General features: G+C 43.5%; 1 protein-coding gene and 1 long non-coding RNA gene across 4 annotated transcripts in view; one reads left to right on the top strand and one right to left on the bottom strand.

Annotated features, from left to right (window-relative positions):
- The window catches only part of LOC132591513 (uncharacterized), a 37,764-nt gene extending 36,388 nt beyond the window's left edge, over positions 1–1,376 (bottom strand). The window contains exon 1 of the long non-coding RNA XR_009557012.1: positions 846–1,376. This is a non-coding gene — a long non-coding RNA (uncharacterized LOC132591513). The remainder of the gene's footprint in view (positions 1–845) is intronic.
- Positions 1,377–5,422: 4,046 nt separating this feature from the next.
- LAS1L (LAS1 like ribosome biogenesis factor) overlaps positions 5,423–24,365 on the top strand; it is a 37,669-nt gene continuing 18,726 nt past the window's right edge. The window contains exons 1-8 of one of the 3 annotated variants that reach the window (XM_060270552.1): positions 5,423–5,575; positions 6,575–6,805; positions 8,018–8,143; positions 10,007–10,076; positions 10,244–10,325; positions 12,320–12,502; positions 14,125–14,165; positions 16,534–16,643. In XM_060270552.1, coding sequence (XP_060126535.1) covers positions 6,624–6,805; positions 8,018–8,143; positions 10,007–10,076; positions 10,244–10,325; positions 12,320–12,502; positions 14,125–14,165; positions 16,534–16,643 — 794 coding nt within the window. In that variant the 5' untranslated portion in view covers positions 5,423–5,575; positions 6,575–6,623. Of the gene's footprint in view, positions 5,576–6,574; positions 6,806–8,017; positions 8,144–10,006; positions 10,077–10,243; positions 10,326–12,319; positions 12,503–14,118; positions 14,166–16,533; positions 16,644–24,365 lie in introns of all 3 variants that reach the window. The other 2 variants (XM_035113575.2, XM_035113576.2) reach the window with 2 other exon arrangements.

Genomic DNA, 24,365 nt, shown 5'->3' with positions numbered 1-24,365 from the left:
AGAAGATTATCTAGTCCAAACCCCTCCAATGCAGGAATATGCAGCTGTCCCATACAGGGATCGAACCTGCAACCTTGGCATCATTGTATGAATGAATAACAGGAAGATGTATAAACAAAGCACAAACAAATCAGGCTGAATGCTCACTGTCATATAACCTCCTGACAAACAAATCAGAACATGTGATCAATAAAACCAGGCATACTCTGCATAAGCTTTATGCAAGCAAATAATAATAATAATTACTTGCATTTACACACCACCTTTTCTCCAAGGAGCTCATGGTTTGCCACCTTGTAGAAATTGCAGTCTCAATCTCTGACCCAGGGTAAAGGGACTGGGAACATTACATCTGCCCAACTCCAGCAACAGCACCTCAAAGGGCCAGAAAATCGACTGCTAAATGCAGTTTTTATGGTTTAATTTGATTATGAACAAGCTGGAGGCTAGAATTTTTAGGAAGGAGCTTTTGATCATCCTTAATTGGCCTTGGCCAATGCTGGCAGCAAACGACATTCACGCCCAAGGAACCTGTGTGCTGCTGTCATTGTCTCCAAAGAATCAGAAGGAAAAAGGGATTCTGCTATAGAGAAGCCACCTCCTTTGTCCTCCCCACGTCTAATGTGTTACCTACAAAAAGCTGAAGGATACTTACTGGCTAATTAATTTGTTAGGAGGCATTTCTCGATTTTGCAGCCTCTTGGGCTTGTAAACAAAAAACAAAAAAACTTTCCCTGGCTGGCAAATAAACATTAGCTGTAATCTCTCTCACAGAGCCGTGCCTGCCTAAATAAGATTTAGAGACAAATTGAATTTAATTGTACTTAACTATCTTCTGAACCCACCTTTTGGGACACTCTCTGACACAGCTGATCAGGTGTTCCTGTTTTCGAAACGTGCACAATAACAGGTTCAAGTCAAGCAGCCCTCTCTGACCAAAAGGATCATAAACAATTGCTGCCATCAGAGCAAATATCCCTCTGCAGCAGAGTGGCATGCAGTTATGAAAGTCTCTCAGAGTTCTGCATCCCCTGGATTGCTGGTACTGTGAAAGAAATTACATGGTTTTCTGGTGAAAAGGTCAGGGAGGGGGCAGGGTTAATGCACATGTTTTGCATGTGAAAAGTTCTAGGTCCAATTCCTTGCCTCTCCAGTTAGAACACATGTGGGAAACCTTTTTCAGTCTGCAGGCTGCATGGCACAACCACCTACATGCATGGCAGCAGTGGTTGGGGCCTGAAGCAAAAGTGGGAAGGAGAAATAGACATGACTTTTACCTTTGAAAAGAAAAATTCAAGGGTGGTGATAAAATTTGTTACCACACTTTTACCAGCCTATCCAGGGTGGGTTACAACAATTCAAAATTCAATCTTTGTTCAAAGAATTTTCATTAGCAAGAGACAAATACAGAAAAAAGAAATAAAAGATTGGTTTTTTAAAAACAAAGATTAGATGTCACACTTGTCAATAAAGAAATATAGAATGCAGCTGTGATTTACTAAGCTAATAATAAAGCATAAAGGTAAAGGGACCCCTGACCATTAGGTCTAGTCGTGACCGACTCTGGGGTTGCGCACTCATCTCGCATTATTGGCCGAGGGAGCCAGCGTACAGCTTCCAGGTCATGTGGCCAGCATGACAAAGCCGCTTCTGGCGAACCAGAGCAGCACATGGAAACGCCGTTTACCTTCCCGCTGTAGCGGTTCCTATTTATCTACTTGCATTTTGATGTGCTTTCGAACTGCTAGGTTGGCAGGAGCTGGGACCAAGCAACGGGAGCTCACCCCGCCACAGGGATTCGAACCGCCGACCTTCTGATCAGCAAGCCCTAGGCTCAGTGGTTTAACCACAGCGCCACCTGGGTCCCTCAATAATAAAGCATACTGAGGGGGAAAGGATGTATTGTCTGTAATTACCAAAGGGTTCCATGGTCCCAGTCCATTTCAAAGAAATAAACAACATTGGGATGTAATAAATTAGGACACTTGCATAGATCATAGCTGCCAAGTTTTCCCTTTTCTCGCGAGGAAGCCTATTCAGCATAAGGGAAAATCCCTGTAAAAAAGGGATAACTTGGCAGCTATGGCATAGATCTGTGGTACCTGACATTCCTGAGTCGCTGTGTTTGTATATAAAAAAAAATAAAATGAGACCAAATGGCAAAGAAGGGATCTTGATCACTTTTGCCCCTGGGCACTTTTGCTTATGCAAGATCTTTTCAGGAAGGGCCAAGCCTTGGAATAGCAAAAATCAAGATTATTGAGATCAAAAGCCTTCCAGAACTTGGCATTTGTGGCCTGGGCCTAGAGATGTAAAGGCCAGGAAAAAAAGCGAAAAAAATTGGGGCGGGGGGGAACGGGGTTTTTTCCATTTTTTTCCTGAAGCCTTTTTTGTTTTTTCCGAAACACTGGAAAAATGCGGGGGATAGATTATGGAAATGTTTTATTTTAACATGATGAATAACACATTTTAAGATAATGGGTTCAAATATTTTATAAATCATTTTAAAAAAATATGTATGGTACCAGATTATTCTAATTTCTGTGAGGACAAGCAAGTCCTAGGTTACAAACTGAACTCTCCAATGCAAGAACAAGATACATTTCTTCCTTTAGAAGGTGCTGTTGTCACCAGAAAAGAAAAAGGTTTCAGTTTTGTTTTTGCATACGTGTGGTATGCATTGGTTCTGTTCCTCTTCACTAGGCCTCAAAGCACTGGAAGAAAATATAGAGCAACAAAAAGGGCCTGAAAGTATACGTGTTGTTGTGGCAATCAGAGAAGTGTTATGAAAGAAAAAAAAATGAAAATATTTTAAACATTAAATGCTGTAAAAGTCTTTAAAAAGTGCTGCTGCTGCTGCTACTGGGAACCATGCTATTGGAGGTCAAACACAGTAATTTACTCTATTCTCAGGGAGAAGCAAGGAACTGGGGAACTGACTTTAAACTCTAAGGAAATTTCAAGGGTTTGGTTGGAGGTGTGAGGATTGGTCCAGGATGCCTAGGTTTAAATGTTAATTGGTCATTTCCTCCCTTTTCTGAGGCTGTGACCTAAAATGTGGTAGAAGGGCACTGCGCTTGTTGTATTCCATAATATATGGTTGCATTAATATTTTCCTTCTTACTGATATTAGTAACATTCAGCCTCTCTCCACTTCAGTGCTTATATGACATATTAACTATGCCTTTAGGTTGGGGAAAGGTGGAGCAGGTGGGGTGTTCAGTTTGCAATTATTCTTTTCAATTTATTTTAAAGCAGCTGAACTGCTTTTTTTTTAAAAAAAACAACAACAACAGGAAGGCACTGCAGGGCTGTTGTGCAGCAGTGGGGCCAGGAATGGCATGGGAGAGACTCTCCTGAGTAACATCCCTTCTCTACACCCATGTCTCATAGATGGTTCAGGAGGATACAATGTTAAAGGTATCAAAAGCCAATGAGAGATCTCGTTAGAGCTACAGGGTCATATTCTCCCTCTCCCAATAGTTGTCATTCACCAGGTTGGCCAAAGCAGATTCAATCCCAAATCCGGGTCTGAATCCAGATTGAAATGTGTCTACATATTGTTTCCTCCAGGAACGCCTGCAGTTGCATCATAATGGCTCCCTAAATTCCTTGTCCCCAAAAGTGGTATCTACGACAGAGCAGTAGTTGTTAAATGCCATCTGGTCTAGGGCGGGTTCCCCCCCCCCCCAGGAGTGGTTGAACTATCACCTCCTTCTACGTGAGCAACATCACCCCCTCATGAAGGGCAAGGGTCTAAATGACACGTTGTTGGGTACGTATTCACAATCATCCTGCCAACATCGTCTGGCTGCAAAAGCTGAAACTGATCCCACAAAACATGGCTTGATGGAGTGCTTGAAACCTATATTGGGAATACATCCATCACAGCATCTAGCTCACTATGGAGATGAATAAACCTTGCCCTCAAAGTGCCTAGCAAGCAACTCACAGGTCTCTGAAGTGTCCTGGGCCCACTCCACTGATATAGGTGCCAACAGCCTGCTGACCACCCTGAAAAACTCCACCAGCTGATTTCTTGATGGTGACTTGGAAGCAATGGAGTAGGCCCTCTTTGTGTTTTCACAGCCACAGAGTAGGCATGATTGAATGTGTTTGGATATGTTTGCAGTGGGACTTCCACCACCTATACTCTGTCATCCCGCCTGCCTGCTTCATATCATGTATATCAGGGAACTGAATGTGCTCCACAGTAGCAGAGAAACTACTCAGGAGAGATCATTTCCATGTCCCTCTGAATCTCGCTGTTTCATAGTGAGACAAGAGCCTTGGCAGGATTGCCAGTCCTAGCTGTTGTAAAATCCCAGAGAGTACTGGAGTCTGTAAGCATGGGCATGTTTAAAGATGCATCTTCAACCCAGAAGCTGAGCCAGAGTAAACAACAACTGAACAGGAAGTCAGCAGATTTTTTTATTCACTGTCAAATTTTGAGGGGACATTTACCCAGACCTGCTGTCACCCAGGGCCCTTCAAGGATGGGTACAATAAGGTGCCTACTTGGTCCCAACAGGCAGAGTGTTCCAAAGTGTAGGTGCTGCCACACTAAACAATCTGAGTTCTTGGTCTCAATAGGCATTTGGGGTATTCATTTGTATAAAGCAGGTTTCATTCTTATGGATCAGGGAAATTATTGCCCACAGAGTGTGGGCAGGGCTGAGAGGGGACTGTTGAAAACAATGGAGGGGTTCAAGGATCTGGTGTAGCAACAGCAGCTGCAGTAGATCCCCTGGCACGACTTCCCCACAAATAAAAGCTGAAAGGGAGGCATTGGAACCTGGATCTCATTTTGTGTGAAAAGTTGTGTGTGGAGAGCGTGAGGGGTTGTTCTTTCCTCAAAAACTTTTGCTGAATGTTTAACAGGGCTGTGGGAGGCAGTTTGGCCTAGTGGTTGGGCCTGGAGGAGACCAGGGTTTCATATTGCCACACTCAGCTACTGCCTCTCGGCCTGACTTACCTTACAGGGTTGTCGTGGGGATATAAATCGGGAACGGGGAGAGCCAGGTACACCAGCCTGGCTGAAAAAATGGATGAAGCCTAAATAAAATCGTAAGATGCTTATATCTCTTCCCAACCTGAGTCACCTCACTGACGCCTTTCACGCGAGCATGGTACGCTTGTGCGCTTGCGCCCCCGCCTGAGGAAAGCATAGAGGCTTCCGCCCAACCGCAGCTGCCCTTAAAACCCTGGAATCCCTTGCCGTTGCTATTGGCAACCGTCACTTCCGCCCAGGTGAAGACCGGCAACCACAAACACCAAGCCTGGAAAGCCCCGGAAGCTCAGCCGCCGGGGACAGTCTTGCCGCCTATGCCTTCTCCCACATATCCGCTTCCGTGTCGCAGGGGGCGACGCGCACCCAGTCAGATTGCTCCCTCGCTTCCTTCGCCCCGCCCCTGCCGCTGTAATTGGTCTCGCTTTGTCTCCCGCTCGTTTTCTTTTCCCGTCAGTCGGCCTACTATCCTCTTCTTGACTTTGGACGAGCTGGGGAGCCTCGCTTCTCTTCAGCAGGTCCCCTCGGCGCAGGATATAAGTGTGCGGCGGGTCTGCTCAGCATAAGGTGGACGTGGGGGGCGGGTGGAGTGGTTACAGGTGCCTCACACACACCCTTCTCAAACAGGGCGCAGAGAACGTCGGTGGGGACTTAAGTGGTGGTTTTGCATCCTATGTGTATATGGAATACCTCCCTACACGTGCTCGTCACACAGTGTGCGTGCGCGCGCGTGTGTTGTATGTACGTCTGAAAATATAATATATGAATATATTCGTAGGAATTATTGTTCCATGTGCTGGCGGCGGCCTTACAGTAGTTCAACTCAATACAGTTTAAAACAACATAGAATCACATAAATACCGGTACTACGGTACTATCTACTTAAACATATACACTAACACATAATGTTTATAAATTAGGATCACAATGCTACTAAATATAGTGATCCTAATTTATAAACTTTATGTGTGTTAGTGTATATGTTTAAGTATATACATCTGAAATATTACATATTTTGTGTAATGTATGTATAATGTGAAGGTATGAATTGCTACTGAGTAAAAGCAGCAAAAGCAGCAGAGACTTGAGTGTAAGTGTGCGTGTGATATATTTATAGAGAGCGCATGCAAAACTGTTAGTAATTGTCATCAGTGTATGATTTTAGTTATTAACAGGATCTTACCAGGATCCAGAGCTGTATGAATATTTTAAAATGTCTCTTTTTATATTTATGCATCACACAAAAAGGTACTGTATGTTTCTTTATGTGTGTATGGTTAGACAGATAGATAAATGGATATAGGACCGCCACAGAAATGCAGGAAAACAGCATCAAGTATAGGCTAAAGAATTTGATTGTGTTAAAGGTGCTTCAAGATGTTCTTTTGTTTATGCTGCTACAGAGCAGCACAGCTGCCTACTGGGAAGTTGAGTAAATGCCAGTTTTGTCCATGCTGAGTTTTGAACTTGTGTGGGACGTAGGGACAGCACTTGGCAGTTTGAGAACACATATGAGACATGGACTTTGGTGTGTTTCAGCTCACAAAAGTTTTGTTTTATCCTTAGATTTTATAGTGTTGGATCTGTGGAGGTTGTTGAAGAGTGAAGCCGCAGCATGGCTAGTGGTCCCAGTAGCACAACCCCAGGATGGAAGCAGGTGTCTTGGCGGAAGAGACCGCAGAGTGTCGTGGCTTGGGAGAGCAAAGCTGAATGGGACCAAGTGATGGTGGGCCTATATTGTGGGGACCGTGAGATACAACAGGATGCGTTGGACCGAATATCTGCTTGGAAAAGCAGGTAAGAGGGAATGTGAAAAGGTTATAGAGCAGGCATCCCCAAACTGCGGCCCTCCAGATGTTTTGACCTACAACTCCCATGATCCCTAGCTAACAGGACCAGTGGTCAGGGATGATGGGAATTGTAGTCCAAAGCATCTGGAGGGCCGAAGTCTGGGGATGCCTGTTATAGATACTCTATCCCAGAGCTTTCCAAACTTTACATGTTGGTGACACACTTTTTAGACATGCATCATTTCGCCACACAGTAATTCAGCAAACTGAAGGTTAAACTATCCCCTTTCAGACCCGGGAGAAGTGCGGGGAGCATTCACATGGTACATCTACAAACGGCAACTGACACACTAATGTGTCGTGACACACAGTTTGGAAAGCTCTGCTCTATCCTATGATTGCTAGGGGTGAAGACCTCTGTCCTCTCCTCTGTCCTTTCCTTCTCTGCTTAGCAGAACCTATTCTTTTCTCAGTCCCAAGCTCTTGGTTTTTCTCTTGAATTTAGATCAGTGGTTCTCAAACATTTTCTCTGGGCCACACTTTCAGAATAAAAAATTGTTGCACCTCACTAAATTTTTTATTGATAAGAAATGCATTGGAAAACAAAAAGAAACCGGGCGGCGAGAGGATCGTTGCCCTTGCCGCCGCTGCTCTGCCGGCTTTGCTGAGGGAGACCGCTTTAAAGCCGCAGAACAGCTGATCAGCGGTCGCATCTCAGCCCTCCGGTTTTCGCCTGCCGCGCCACCGCGCTTCCTGTTTCTTCGAGGGAGCCTTTCATCCGGCCCTCTTCACCGCCACTGCCCTGCCGGCCTCCTGCCGGATCATTGCCCTCGCCACCGCTGCGCTCCCTGCTCTGTGGTGCGAGACCGCTGCGGCCGTTTTTCCCGCTGCTTTGGGGCTTTTTTCTAGGCTCCGGAACGAATTAATTCATTTCCAATGCACTCCTATGAGAAACCGCGATTCGACTTACAAATTTTTCTACATACAAATGTGCATTCGGAATGGATTAAATTCGTAAGTCGAGGTACCACTGTACTTAACATACATAATTTTATTTGTATGCCACTTTTCCACGGTTCAAGGAGTTCACAGGTCTACTTGAGGAAGGGGTTCTCTTAAACTCAAAGTTTGAAAACTACTGCTCTAGGAGGTAAGTATATGCTTTTTGTCTTCAGAATGGAGACAATCCTAACAACTGTGTTTCACTCTTTAAACCAAGGTATGGGCATAGGATGCCATTAGCTGTGGAGTGCACTGCGGATCTGATTCGTTGTAAACTTCTAGATGCCTCTGGTGTTCTGAAATCCCATGAACTGGTCCTTACGTATGGTCTAGCTCTTGTGAGGTAAGAATGGGTAGACAGAGGAAGGAAGATTGGAAGGCTGGGAAGGGTGTTTGTGCTAGTCAATAATTCCACACCCCTAGTGCCAAGCAGGAAGAGATTAGGCTCTTTTTGGAGAAAGCTGTCATACTTTTATAGCTTTTTCAGTCTATATATAATTCATAGTTGCAGTATACACTAAAATTCCAACCATTAAGTTCTTGGGTGTTGACTCCAGCTCAGGTTTACCCACAACTGAAATTCTGTTTTGATTTCAGTTAAGGTGAATAAAGGTTTAATAACTGAGCTGACACATAGGAACCAACAGGTTTAGTTCTAGCTTGCATGTGAGAACTTGAATACAGCCATTCAATTCGATTTAAATAATAAAAGCAAAACCAGACAATCCAAGATGATTGATTTAAGGCAGACACGTCCAACAGGTAGATCGTGATCTACCAGTAGATCACTGGACATCTGTGGTAGATCACTGGCTCCCCCCAAAGAAGCTAAACAACTTTGGCTCCCCTAAAAAAAAGCCCTGCACCCCCCCCCAAAAAAAAACCAGGGCTTTCCTTCCTAAGGAAAGCTCAACAACTTTGCCCTGAACCCCCCCAAAAGGGGGTAGATCACTGCCAGTTTTTAACTGGGTGAGTAGATCGCAGTCTCTTGGGAGTTGGCCACCCCTGATTTAAGGCATTTCACATTTTTAGAACTGCAGATTAGAAAAAAAGTAAAATATAAGGTTCCCAATTAATTTAGATTAAATAATTCTTTTGGCAGCTGACACTGTTGGGGGGGGGAGTCACCCACAACTTTCTCTCGTGCTAGCACATATGAAGCTGCTCTATAGGCAACAAACCTGTTTGCATCATCTAGCAACCATCAAATTTTGGAATTATATGACTGGTCTTCTAGAAAATTCTGAAATAAATAGAGCAATATGTTCCTAGGTGATTGTATAAAGGGCAATGCACAATGCCTTTGATTCAGTCTGATCCTCATATATGAAGATGGTCCTTTATTAGTCTATTAAGAAATTACCAGTCAGATATTCTGTGGGTGTAGTTTGAAATCAAACTTAAGTATTTAAGTAATATTTTGATTAGTGTTGTGGGGCAGAGCGAGCTGATAGGTCTAAAAGAATTCTAAGTATGTAATAAATTTGAAATGTTAATTTTAATCTTACAGTCAGAGACATGTACATTGTGCTCATGCTGATTAAATCTGATGATACTTGTCAGGGGACCTCCGCCCATCCTCCACACCAGCACCTCGACCAGTGAGAGCAGCACTAGCGGGTCAGGTGGGGGAGATGAGGAAGTTAGTGGGATGGAGCAGTTAAGGCTCAGCGATGTAGGAGAGCCCTTGCACCGCCCTGAGCAGCAGGTGGAGGGGAGCAGGCAGCCGCTTCCGTTGCCTGATTTAAGGCGTGCGCTGAAACATAAGGTCGGGGCGGCGTTTTGGGGTTCCCAAGCTCTTATGCTGGACACGTAACAGGAGGCATCCGCTCCCGGATTCTGCGAGTGACTGAGAGGTCATGTTCTTTGCCAACTTTGCACTGTAAATACTATGCACGGTAAAACTTTTAAAGACAGAGCAGACTCAGATGTTGTTACTCAAGAGTAGCCGCAACAGCACCTTGACAATACCACATCAGATATTATTGACTGAACTTCTATTTATTCATTTTTTGTGGATTCACGTTCAGTGGACACTTTCAAACAATAGTTCAGGTTTAGTTCAGGAAAACAAAATAAAGATTTATTCCAGTTTTATATTTTGACTGCATTCCTGGAAACAATTTTTTCAGACAAATGTATCATGAAAAACTAGAATCAGTTGTGTATCAGTTGTGTATTGGGTAATTTTTTCTTTCATGTGCAGGTTTGTGAACCTCATCACAGAGCGGAAGCAGAAAACGGTCGTCATTCCACTGAGACGTCTAGCAAAAGAGGTAGGAAGGTTACAGAGAATTAAGTCTCTGCAGGCTACAGACATCACACACACACAGGCAGTTGGAGAATGATGACACAGATAGTATTCGTCTCCAGCAAATGTGAGAGAGGTCTTACCCCTTCCTTGCCCCTGTGATGTTAATGACCATTTGGTTCTCTTTCATAGCTAAACCTCCCAGTCTGGATTGTGAACCTTCGTCATGATTTGACCCATGGCAACCTACCTCACCTGGATGCTTGCCAAAAAGGTAAGTGCAGTTTTATATAGTGCTATCTGTGCCCATTGTGTGGGAGAATGGGTCAGACTCTAGAGGCTCCCACCTAGAGAAATGGAAGCAGGGGTGAATGGGAAGAATAGGTGACAAGTCAATTTACAAATAATTGAAATCAGTTTAAAATTGAAAACCTGTAACAAGTAAAGACTCATGGTAAAGACCCATTTATCCAGCTGGGGAAGCCTATGGGAACAAAAATATCTTCAGTTGCTTCCAGAAAGTGCAGGTGTCATATCTCAACAGGAATGCTGTTCCACAGAACAGGAGCAGCCATACTAAAAGCCCTGCTGAATTACTACAGAGTGGGCTTCTGAGATCTTTGGAACTTTCAAGAAAGACTCTTCCATAGATTACAGCCATCTACTGGGTATAAAAGGGGGTATAGTTATCTGTACTTAGGCTTAGTTGGAATAAAGTATGAGGGTAAGTGGGGAGCGGGTTTGCTAAAGGCTTCATGGAAGAGGTGTGTTTTGAGGAAGGGTTGGAAGCGAGGTATTCTGGAAAGGTATTTCCAGGCAGAAGGGGTAGTAAGAGACAAAGGTCGGTGTCCTTTGAGGGAGGAGTAGATCTGCAGGTGATAAATATGGAATATCAGTCTCGTTGACAATCTGTGTGCAGTATGATTGCGCATTACATGCGATTAACTTTCACTAACTGACACAGTTGAAGGCAGACAGGTTGAAATTGTACAGGGCAAAGCAAAGCAAGACATAGAGTTACCTGGCATAGAAAGAGCTTTTAAGCTCTCTGCCTTGCTTGGGGGCCAAGGCCTGCTCAGCATGCTGGCTCTGGGATACCCTTGTGAGATCTTACAAGCCTTTACTAGCTTTCCAGTGCTGGCCCACTGGTTGGGCATCCCCCCCCCCATGCAAACCACAGAGTTTAAAATTGATGAGATTGGATTACCTGGCATGAAAAGAGCCCGTCAGCCTTGCTTACCAAAGCAAACATACTTGGTACACTTAGACCTGAGAAACCTCGCTGATGAAGAATCATCGAAACAGGGCCTTGTCCTGATGTTGATATTTACTGGAAGTTATCCTGAATAAAACTTTGTGAAGATCTTTTGAAATTATCCTTTCTGGCCCGAGTTCTTGTAATTTTTCGTTTACTTCTAGCCTTGCTTTCTGGGCATGACCCACTCAGCATGTAGCTCCGAGAGTACTGGAGATTTATGTGGAACCATTGCAAGTCTCGTGCTTTTGAGGACCTTTTTGATCAGATAACATTGGGGCAAAAGAGACATTTAACTCTTATTCCACCTTCACCTGCTGCTCTTCTGCTCCAGTGGGCTGCTCTGTCTCACCAAACGCCTAACCACTATGTGCAGTACTTTGTTATTTCCAGCAGGTGGTGCTGCGCATTTAGGGCTTGGCAAATGCTTTCACCAATAGAGAAACTGGATGATCTGAAGATAGGGCAGATAGGGCAGATAGTGTTCATTTGTAGGGGAACAGAAGGCAGTAGAGCATCACTGTAGATGGAAGAGAGGAAGTGCTAGCCTGTCTTTTTGCTCCAGCAGAGCCCCATGCTGGGCAAAATTTTGGTCCTGTCCAACTGTATGATTCTAATTCCAGATAGTCTAAGAACAGGCTCATCCAGGTTGTGATCCACCAAGCTAGTTACAGTCATTATTTTACATTGTAGAGCACCATAAGTGCACTGGTAGGAAGGCGGTATATGGATGTATTAAGCAAATAAACCATGTGAAGATCCATATTCCAGGAAGAACAACAATGTATTTTCCTGGTGCCTAAAAGTTGACAGTGTTGACACCAGGTGAACCTCCTTTGGGAGAGCATTCCATAACAGAGGGGCAGCCACTGAAAAGACAGTGTTACTGCCCTCTGCACATGTTTCCCTGTATGGAGCAGTTATGAGAAATTACTTGTAAATATTTCACTTGACTACAGCCTACCTTTGTTTTACTATCTTCTCTATACTGTATAATGTGTTGTCACCTCCAGGCTGTGATGTTGTCCTGGAATGGCTCCGGCAAACATATTGGAGCCGCCAGTTGGCCAATAACCTAGTAAGAGGATGTGATGAGGATGAGGAATCTCCACTAGCAGGTACCGGGTTCATCAGCAGTATAATGGAGCCTGAAAAATTGGAGTCCCTCGACTGTCAGAGAAATGTGGTGTTTCAAGGTAAGTATAGTCGCCATGTGGGTACACACTGCCGCCCAGTTACAGCTATGCTAAAATCCTGGATTTCTGCATTGTTCTCTTGAAGTGGGAAGCTGGGGGCAGAGAGGAGAGGAAATGAGCTAGAGGTCAATGGTATGAACCTAGTAACAAGTCTGCATCTGTGGGAGAAGTTGAGGCATGGAATTGTCAATTCAGATGGAAATTGGGGAGATGAAACTAGACACTTTGGGCCCCTAAGAAGCTTATAATACTCTGAAGGGTTGGGAAGGTGTTGCCATTAGATTTAAAGAAACTTCTCCAATGTTTTACCCTCTCCTCCGCCACCCCACCCAATCTCCATCTATATGGCAATTAAGCCTTCATGCTCAGTGCTGGAAAGTAGTACCAATGCCTTAAGCACTCTGGCACACTGGGAAAGAAAATGTGAGCCCCAAACAGTGCTACGTGGCTGGTCATCCCTGAACAGGAACCCTCATTTTGATATACGGATCCCCTTTTGTGTTAACTAAAGCCAATAAGTAACCCTTCAAAAAAAATCCCACAAAATGTTTCTAATGTGTGTGCAGTTTTCTCTGCATGATGGCAGAGGTTTCACCAAATATTCCATCATCTTTTGGAGCTGCTGTGGGGAAGCCTCCAACCCACAGAGCCTAATCAGGCCCACTGGGCATCCCCATTTGGCTCTCCAAGCTGTTTTGGCCAAGCCACACCCAATTGCCACACAGTGGGCAGGTAAAAGTCCACAGGTAAAAGATCCTGCTTGCTGCTGAAAGCAGGGTTTGCAGGCACCAGTTGTACCTTAACCTGGTCTGATAATCTCTACGGGGCTTTGCCATAGTTGGCAATCAGCTGATTTTCAGCACCTTAAAAGCACTGTTTGCCTGCATCGCTCAAGTCAAAGCACATAGGGAAAGGAAAGTGTTCACCTTAAGCTGTTGTGACATCAGATTATTGTCTTGTTGCTAGCCCCACTTGCTTGACAGGTTTGGTCCGCAGGAGTTGGTGGGGGTAAGGATATCGCCCACTAGTCCACCTTCAGTTCTCCACCCCTGCATTGAGTCATGCCGAAGCACTGATAACCTGGGGTTGGGGCTTGCTGGAGATGAGGGTGTGGAGAGCATATTAGATGTTAGTTCACCATTCTCACCCTCATTGTACATGTCCTCATGGCTACTAACTGCAGGGATTTTTGGCATCCCTGCCTGAAAAAGGCTTCAGCTTCAGAAGCATGTCTCAACAAAAATGCAATGCAGTGTATTACCCAGATCAGCCTTCACCAATCTGGTGCTTGAGTGCTCTCTACTTGTTTTGAGCTACAACTCCCATCAGTCCCAGTTAGCAAGGCCATAGGCAAGGACTGAATTGAGCTTCAGTTTATCAGCTCTCATAAAACCATAGAATTGTAGAGTTGGAAGGGACCTCAAGGGTAATTTTACAGGGGGTTGGACTAGATGACCCTCAGGGGTCTTATGATGGAAAGAGTTCTTTTGATGGAAATAATATGTAGTTATTTGTTAAATTAGCATCCTGCTGTTTGAAGAAATGGTGCTCAGGGTGTTTTGCGTTTCATAGATTTCAAAACATTTACTGTCTTTCTTCTTCACTTGCCTTCCCAGAGAAAGTCATGGAAATTCTGGTTTCCTATAAAAATCTACAATTTGAGGTAAGTTTCACAGATTTGTACTCTAAAGAGGTCTTCCTGATTCATTTTTTAAATAATAATTTTTATTGATTTTACAACAAAAAGAAACAGCACAATATAAAAATAACAATAAGCACAATAAAACAACATTAAAAAGACAAATACAGAAATCCAAATGCAAAATCCTTATTCTTTTAACATTGTATGGGGAGGGGGACTTCCTCGAGTTCCCTCCGTCTGTGGTTCAATACTCCTTTATCTTTAGCAATTTCCAATTCATTATTTAAAACTCCTTATGATTTCAAATCTCTCATACTTCAATTTACTTCACATAATTCCCAAACCCGCAGTTTCTATAAACTTCTAAATCTTATCTCAATATACAATTTTACCATCTTTTTTAAAATAAATTTTAAAATCTTTCCAATCTTCTTCTGTCGCTTGTTCTCCCCGGTCGCGGATTCTCCCGGTCATCTCGGCCAGTTCCATATACTCCATCAATTTCATTTGCCAATCGTCCACTGTTGGTAATTCATGGGTCTTCCAGTTCTTGGAAGAGTAGCAATACTCTTGCCGCCTCTTCCTGATTCATTTTTGAAGTAGTATAATATAAAGTTCAAGAAGTTTTGCTCTAGATACCACATTATATTTTCCCTGGATCTTTTGACAATGCATATAGAGAATCATACTGAGGACTAAATTTCAAATAGGGAATTGTGCTCCAAATGTACATACCATGTATCATTTAAATGTCATGTTAGAGGGGTGGGGAACCTCCCCAGTAGGGGTCCAATTCAGCCCGAGAGGCCATTTTCCCCAAACCATGCCTACCCTCCTATCAGCTGATGCCACTTGAGAGGGTCAAAAGGAATAAGGCTGCATAGTGTTGGGTTCAGGCTCACAAAAGTGCTGCCTTCATGGAGGACTCTCTTATGCTCAAACACAGCACTAAGTAGCCCTGTTTCTCCCATCCCTGTAAAGTGATTTTGGGAGTGGGGGGAGAAACACAACTATGTTTTGCCAATTAAAGCAGCAAAGCGGAGAGTTCCCACTTGCTGCTGTCACTTGTAAACTCCAGCCTTGCTTCTCATGTCCTTGTCAGTGGCATGGAGTGGGGAAGCATGCAGTTTGCCAGCCTCGTTCAGTGCTCCCAAAAGTGCTGGAACATATGGCTGATGCAGTATCCCTTGTGGTGTGGTCCCTAGGCAGCAACCCCATGCAAAGGATTTTGACAGCCCACCTGCCTGTCCAGTTTTGCCTGTGAGGCTGATCCCAATAAGGATCTGGCCCGTGGAGCCAGAAAGTTGCCCCACCCCAGTTCTCATCATTGAACATAATAAAGAGGTAGATTGATTGATTCCCCACCCTTTTTTACTGGTACAGATCACTTCTGCACTGGCAATAGATGAGTAGCAATGGATGACCCATCCCTGAACACTGATGAATGGATCCAGTGAGGCTATTTTTCACTGGACTTCTTACTCCTGAGTTGTTCTTTTTTACCGTTGGTGTTGTACAGCACAATTCCTCCTGTTTATTTATATATCCGTAAATATATATACTGCTGTATCATAAAAATGTATCCAAGTGGTTTACAGCAATAAAACAAAACGTTACAGTACAATAGAAATCATATTAAAAAGTTAAAAACGGATATCAATTAACTGTTGTGGAACATTTAATGTTTTAATTGCCTACATAGGCCTGACAGAATATAAAAAGTTTCAGCAGTGGCTGTTTAAAAGTTAAATAAAAAAATTCCTTCAGTAGCACCTTAAAGACCAACTAAGTTTTTATTTTGGTATGAGCTTTCGTGTGCATGCACACTTATCTGAAGAAGTGTGCATGCACACGAAAGCTCATACCAAAATATAAACTTAGTTGGTCTTTAAGGTGCTACTGAAGGAATTTTTTTATTTTGCTTCGACTCAGACCAACACGGCTACCTACCTGTTTAAAAGTTGACACAGAAGGAACCTGCTCAATCTCTGTTGGCAGAGTGTTCCCCAGGACTGGGCCAGTGAAACTAAAGGCTCAGTTTCTTGTTGGCAAATGAGCCTCACCAACTTAGGGAACAACCCAAGATGCTTCTGCAGATTATCTCAAATATCAAGCTGGGGTATAAGTGTTTGGGCAATTCCCAAGGTGTCCTGAACCTAAGTTATTCAGGGCTTTGCAAATTAATGCAAGGACGTTGAATCTGCTTGGTATCAGATGGACACCCGGGGCAGCTGTTTTAACAGTGGTGTCACGTAATTCTTGGCCAGATGCCCTCATCAGCAATCTGGCTGCCACATTCTGGAACTTCTGAACCAGACCCAAAGGCAGTCCCACATAGAGTGCATTACAGTAATCCAGCCTGTTAATTGAGTCTTCCTCTTTGTGTTAGGTTCTCCAGCAACTTCAGGACATCAATCAGGTCTGCAAATTGTGGTACAACTCTTCCTCAGAGATACAGTGGATTGTGGCCCAGGTGAAAGAGTTGTTCCTAGAGAACAGGTAAGGAAGGACTTTAACCTAGTTGAGACTGAGTGGCAGGTGTCTACCGTGCCTGCAAGTACATAGCATTTGATGTATGATATTTCCCAGTTAGATACTGCCCATTTGTGAACACAGAGAGGGCGTGAAAGGTGCAGTCTTGCTCCCATGTGTAGGGGGAAGAGTATTATCAGGACCACCATGCTGTGAAGGAGAGAAGGTTGTGTCAACCTCCTAAACATCTGCAGACAATGAACTTTTGCCCTCTTGTCTCTGCAGATTGTGGAGTTCTCATAGCAACTGTTCTGTTTGCATTATTCCCTGACAGCGCAGAAGATGTGCTTCAGTGTTCAGCTCAGTTATTTACATTTCTGTGTCCTTTTAAGCATGTCTTGCTGTTTCTTGATAAAGCAGAATTTGATTTTGGCACTTAGCATTTCAGCAGGGCCTCCTGTTTTCTAGTGATGGGCAACAGGAAGGGTAGGAGGTGGCTCTGCAACACAAGACAACCACCCCACCTCTATCTTGCTTAGGAGTCTTGGATGAGAGAATACACCACAGTGCATGCTTCTAACGCATTTCACAAAAAAGTGAAGGGAAATGTGTTTCTGTTGAGACTGCTTTCTTCACATGCAAAAACTTGTCCAGCTCAGAGTGAAGGGAAAGGGATCAGTAGCCACAAGGCTGCAGTAGCATTTTAAATTGCTATATCATGTGATTTGTGGTGTTCATCTGGGTCTATCTCCTGCCCAAATACAAGGCAATTCACCCACCAGCTCCCTTTCCGAGATCAGCTGTCACAGTCCAGGGCACTACATGCTATGGGCAGAGAGAGTAGGTGTTAGTTTAGCATTTGACTAGCAAAAATTACAGTCTGTCGAATTTGGGCCAGTTGTTTTAAAGCATTAATTAGTCTGAACAGTAAACAATAACAGAGAGAACTGTGCCGACTACAAAAACTGTCCAAGGAGTGCAGTAAGCTGCCTTATTTCAGTATAATTACTGCTAGTAACCACCGGTAGCTTTTTATTCCACAAATTTGTATAAGAAGAAATTCTTATTTTTCTAGCCCAGTATGGTCAAATCTGGCAGGAAGAGCTTCTTCAAAGTGTTAAGTGGAGGTTTTCCGTCATTTACTACCTGATTGTCTGCAGTTGCTGAGGATTGAATCTGAGCATTTGTAGGCCAAAAAAGGTGCTCTCCTTGTCTGTTTCTAGATGATGCTAGGCCTGATTTTATTCGGACAACAGCTCAAACAGAGCCTGTCCTCCCAATAAGTATAGTGTCATACCTCGGGTTGCGAACACTGCGGGTTACGTGTTTTCGGGTTGTGCTCCACGCCGAACCTGGAAGTACCAGAACGGGTTACTTCTGGGTTTCGGCACTAGTGTAGAAACGCAAAATGACATCATGCGCAGAAGCGCCAAATCGCGTCATGCGCATGCACAGACACGGCGCTGTGGGTTGCAAACGTGCCTCCCACACAGATCACATTCGCAACCGAGGTATGACTGTATGAACCTAGGAAGCAGCTTTGGACCGAGACTGAGAGTCTGCAGGCCCAAGGGTCTTCGGTAAAAGATCTTTCTCATCTATTAAATAATTATTATTATTATTCGTACCCCGCCCATCTGCCCAGGTCTCCCCCGCCACTCTGGGCGGCTTCCAACACACATCAAAATACATTAAAATATCACAGACTAAAAACTTCCCTAAACAGGACTGCCTTTAGGTATTTTCTAAATGTCAGGTAGTGGTTTATCTCTCTGACCTCGGATGGGAGGGAGGGCGTTCCACAGGGCAGGGGCCACAACCGAGAAGGCCCTCTGCCTGGTTCCCTGTAGCTTTGCTTCTCACAGTGAGGGAACCACCAGAAGGGCCTCGGCGCTGGATCTCAGTGTCCGGGCAGAATGATGGGGGTGGAGGCCGTTTAGGGCTTTAAAGGTCAGCACCAACACTTTGAATTGTGCTTGGAAACTTATTGGGAGCCAATGTAGATCTCTCAGGACCGGTGTTATGTGGTCCTGGCGGCCGCTCCCAGTCACCAGTCTGGCTGCCGCATTCTGGATTAATTGCAGTTTCCGGGTCACCTTCAAAGGTAGCTCCACGTAGAGCGCATTGCAGTAGTCCAAGCAGGAGATAACCAGAGCATGCACTACTCTGGTGAGACAGTCTGTGGGCAGGTAGGGTCTCAGCCTGCGTACCAGATGGAGCTGGTAGACAGCCGCCCTGGACACAGAATTAACCTGCGCCTCCATGGACAGCTGTGAGTCCAAAATGACTCCCAGGCTGCGCACCTGGTCCCTCAGGGGCACAGTTATCCCATTCAGGACCAGGGAGTCCCCCACACCCACCTGCCCCCTGTCCCCCCAAAACAGTACTTCAGTCTTGTCAGGATTCAACCTCAATCTCATCCATAATGAGAAGGATTGAGCCTGATACCTTCTACGTATATGGAAAGCAGGTGCTCTGCTGCTGAGCTGTGTCCTCGTCCCATGCATCAGACTGCTGTGACTAATTGTATTTGTTTGTTTTATTTATTTTTTCTGAGCTTTGACTTCTGTCTGGAGATTCCTGCAGAAAAAGTATAGTTTACTGTGTTGCCAAGAGTGTCAGTAGTTGGCACTTTCTTACTGCGACCCAATAACAGGTAGTCTGTTGAATGTGACTGGGACTAGATATTAGTTTCCTTCACTTTGTCTCCTTCTGTCCCATGATAATGTCTAGGTAGCTGAAATGTGTGATGGGAGTGGTGTTGCATCGCAGGGTTCGCCTCTTCCATGTGTGAGGATGGGGAAAGGCAGTCCTAATGAGACTGTGTTGCATCCTGTTAGTGCCAGAGAGATGGGGAGGAGGTGTGGGGCTGTGGTCAATTGCTCCAGAAGATTCCTGGCAGCGGCCCAGGCCATATGTTGCTGTCAGCTCCTCTCCCACCGGAGCAACAGAGGAATACAGCTAAACAGTGCTGCCAATGGCACATTTCCTTCCTCTCCCACCCCCATGTGTGCTCAGTTGATCGAACCCTGATTCCAAGCTGGAGCCCACCCAGTGGGTCACTCCATTGAGGGCCTTGGAGAACCTTCAAGCAGCCCAATATCCTCTGCTTTGAAAAAATATCTTTAACTGCTGATAAAAAATCCTTCCAAGGCCAACAAATTTAAAACATGGGAGTAACTGTTACTTTGTGTTCTGTATGTCAGGAATCTTGAAATAGGTCGTAAATTATTTTGCTTGAAACCTTGAACGTTTGAGAATGATACTGTGGTTTGATAGATAACTTCATATGAATTTACTGACACAAACTTGTGAGTCTGCCAACAACCTCCAGCACCCAGGTGGCCCAAGTGAATGGAGTTTAGAATTTACTCTTTCTGCGGGGTTGTTTGTAGGTTTGACCCATTGAAAGGCCACAAAAGGGGATGTGTTGCCCAGCAGGAGTATGACGTGGTAGAGACGTAAGTTGAAAGTTGGACTGTCTTGCTTCAGAATGTAGTTTACGGGGAATCCCAGGTTAGACTCAGTTCCATGTAAAACAAATGCATCTCTGCATGTAAAAATCTAGCACACTCATTTCATTCATATATATATAGAGAGAGAGAGAGAGAGATTTTTTTACACATATATTTTCCAAACTCCACCTAACATCTTATCTTATACAACATTTTTTTGGACTTCCATTAACTACGTCTAGTGATTTTCGATCTTTTCACTTAGTCCTGCATTTCATTTTTCATAACTACTAGTCCTTTTCATAAGTTTTATCTGCAATATTTCATATAGTCCTCCTTACAAAACTTCTTGCAGTCCTACTAGCATATTCAATTGTTTACAATTGATTTTCAAATAGTTCGCGTATTTACTCCAATCTTCTAGGAACCTCTGATCCCGCCGTTTCGAATTCTTCCTGTCATTTTGTCTTAATTCTGAATAGTCCACACTCATTTCATGCTAGATTCGTATTTGCATAATTTTTATTTTATATTTTATATAGGGTGGGCATTTGAAAATGGCACGCATCACCTGCAATCTAAGGTGATGCAGTGCATTCTACCACCTCATTTCTGGAGAATGTGTAGACCAGGCATTTGGTGTACAGTGATGCCTCGCAAGACAAAATTAATTCGTTCCGCGAGTCGTTTTGTATTGCGAAAATTTTGTCTTGCAGTTTTCCAATGTAAACAAAGCAAAGCAAAAAAAAAAGCAAAAATATTCGTCTTGCGAAGCACGGCCATAGAAAAAATTGTCTTGTGAGTCAACAAAAAGATCGCAAAGCGCTTTCATCTTGCGAGTTTTTCGTTGCGCAAGGCATTCGTCTTGCGAGGTACCACTGTATATGGACAGGTGTATATGGAGCTAATTTCAGAGGCTGCTTTTCCTATTTGGTTCTCTCTGTACAAGCAGGAATGTCTATATGGCTGGGCCAACCCAGTCAGATGGACGGCATATAAATAATAAATTATGACGATGATGACCTGTGAAAAGGGTTCTGAATTTTTTTTTCTTTCAGAAAAATGCTAACAAAATGCTGGCAGTGCTGCCTCAATAGTATCTCCCCAGAAAAACAACAACACCAGAGGTGGTATTAATTAGAATGAAGCATTGAAGGGTGCAAAGTTAATGAATAGGATTATTAAGAATAATTGTTGTGCAGTCATAAAGTATCTATATCCATATATATAAACACTGAAACACATATACCTCAATACTGGCTATTCTGATATGTACCAAGTGGCCAACAAATTTGGAGGTGTATAGAAGTCAAGACTAGGCTCAGTAATGTCTTTTTTTTCTGCTTTTGGGGGTTATGGTTCTTAAGGCACAGTCTTCTTTTTAATTATCAATGCTAGTGCAAGTCATCTTAGCTTGAAGCGTACTAGGTAATAGTTAGGTTGTAGGGGCTGGCTAGGGCTGATGGGAATTGTGATCTGAAATGACTAGAGGGCACCAGGTTAGCCAAAGCTGTTGTAGATGTTCTTCAGGGTGAGAAATTGAAACCAGATGATCTCAAGCTCTTCAGGGATGTGAATATGAGTGGTCCCCACCCCCAGTTTCTTTTATTATACTTTTATTAAGTAGAAATTGGCACCTGATTGTGACTTCAGCTGTATAGCAACTGGAAATTTCCCAACATCCAGGGTGTGGGGAAGTGCTTTGAAGAAGTGGATAGCATTCAGAAAGCAACAACTTCTTGGTGCAATCCCCTCGCTTAAAGCATCTGCGTCCTCTTGATGAGACATAATGACTGTTCCTCAGGTGACCTTTGGGGAAAGAGGCCCACGTCAGAGTTATCTTTCCCTTCAGTCCTTTAGGTTTTTACCCTTTTTCATGCGTACATTTGGTTACAAATGAAGGGAAGAGGGGTGGGGAGAGCGATGGGAGGTTTCACTGTGACCTGTTCCTTGACCTCCATGCATTTAAAGTATTATCTGCACCATGGGGAGCCAATGTCTTTCCCTTGAGATGTTTATTATTTGTTTATCAAATTTATATGCTGTCCTTCATCTGATGATTGCAGGACAGTTTACAGTGTAAAAGCAAACAATATAACAAACAAAACAACAACTCCCCCACCCACCCCGCAACTGTTTAAAAGGCCATAGATTGTTTATTTAGTCAAAGGTCTGGAAATGTTTCAAGCCAATGTCTATTACAGAGGCAGCAGCATCTTATTGTAATCCTAACTACTTGCAACTTCCGGAGACATTTTTGCTATTTGTGAGAGTACGATAGCGAAAAAATAACAAATTGGAACTTTCTTGTACTATTTCCTTCTCAGTATCACAAATAATGTAATAAGCAATCACCAGTGCACAATGTCTTTTGGTAGCACTAAGCAACAGAATGCTCAATCTGGGACCCTCCTACTTCCCAGGTACCAGATTACACATGTTGAAGTTTATGTGTAGGCTTCATTCAGGTGTTCCTTTTAAATGTATGGGGGTCAAGAGTGCATCTCTAGTCCGCAGCATTCATTTGTACTCAGTGTAAAAATTAAAAAAGAGCTACTGGTAGTTGTTATCCAACACCAATTGATGGTCTATTGCAGGCATCCCCAAACTGCGGCCCTCCAGATGTTTTGGCCTACAACTCCCATGATCCCTAGCTAACAGGACCAGTGGTCAAGGATGATGAGAATTGTAGTCTAAAACATCTGGAGGGGCAAAGTTTGGGGATGCCTGGTCTATTGTGTTTGTATGTTGTATGCTGCTTTGGTACTTAAATATGAGAAGCAATATATAAATTTATATAATGAATAGAATACTGTAATATCACAAGAACTTTTAAGTGGTGTTGGAGAACATCTGGCCGTTGGGCCTAATTACTTGCCCTCAAGCATACTAATCAGTTTTGGGCAAACTCTGACCACCTTTCCCATACTTGTAGAATTTTCCTTTGCAGCTGTGACTTGGGAGTTTTGATAACCAGATTTCTTATTACATTAGGTAATTGGTAGGTGAGTGGCCCACAGAGGGCCACTTCTGGATGCAGCCCTCCAAATGGAAGTGATTCATGTATAAAATTTAATTAAATTAGGTATAGTAAGATTGACATCACATATTGATAGCCAGCTTTTACTATATATTTCCTATATATTTTGGAATGTTGTTTGTCTGTTTGCTGTACATTTGGACACCTCTTAAGACAGCCTTTGCCAACCTGGTTGCTTTCCAGGGGCTGAAAGGAGTTGTAGTCCAAAACACCTGGAGAACACCTGGTTGGCAAATGCTGTCTTAAGATATCATAACCCAATTTTGCATGATCATTCCTGAGATCTAGTAGCAGGTTTTCAATTATATTTAGATATGAGTGGATGCCATTTGAATCAAGATGGTGGGCAGAACCTTGCAAAACTCACACCATCCCCACTTTCTTAAAATTTCTTAGCAATATTGGGTACAAGGCTACTACCGTAGAATCACTGAGGTCATATTGGTCAAGATGTTGATAGTTTAATGGTCAAGGTTCTTAGTCACATTGGTCTTCTAGCAGAAACTGGGCTAGTGGGAGGTGTTTTTTAAAAAATATGTATGTATTTGTGTGTGTGTGTGTGTGTGTGTGTGTGTGTGTGTGTGTGTGTATATATATATATATATATATATATATATATATATATATATATATATATATATATATATATCTGGAGAGAAGGTGCACCTGTTCTGGACATGGATGGGCATGGAAACCAGGAGGGGGGTTTCTCCATGGATCACCGGAGCTAGTTCCACTGAGGGTTGAGGTTTGTGACTGAGCAAGAAACTCAAGTTTTGGTTCCCCATTTCCTTGGTTTCAGAGATCTGTTAAGGGCTGGGCCCATTACCTTTCACAAGCTTGAAAACATCTGTTTTAAACAGCCTGCAGCTTTTAAGAGGCGAGAAGTTGAGCACTTTCTCTCTGTTGCAGGGCTTCTCCAGGCTCTGAACAGGCTTCGTGAAGAGGGGTTGGATTTTGCTTTCTTAAAATTACCAGGGTAAAGAAAAATATGTTTATGAAGGGTGCAGGAATACAATCAAGTGCACTTCTCCCTCTTTCTTTCTTTCTTTCTTTCTTTCTTTCTTTCTTTCTTTCTTTCTTTCTTTCTTTCCCTCCCTTTTAAAGAAGTAGTCTAAGCCTTCCATTGTTGCCAGATCAGGGTATAAATGCCTGTTTGTTAAATATGGGGTTTGTACACCCCAGGGCATGGTCCATGAACACATGGTACAGTGACTTCCCTGAAAGTAAGGAGGCGTGGGGCTGGTCATTGGC

This window comes from Zootoca vivipara, chromosome Z, assembly GCF_963506605.1.
Source record: "Zootoca vivipara chromosome Z, rZooViv1.1, whole genome shotgun sequence".
In the NCBI taxonomy this organism is placed as follows: Eukaryota; Metazoa; Chordata; class Lepidosauria; order Squamata; family Lacertidae; genus Zootoca; species Zootoca vivipara.
Note: the sequence above shows the minus strand (reverse complement) of the source record. Positions and strands in the feature narration are given on the sequence as shown.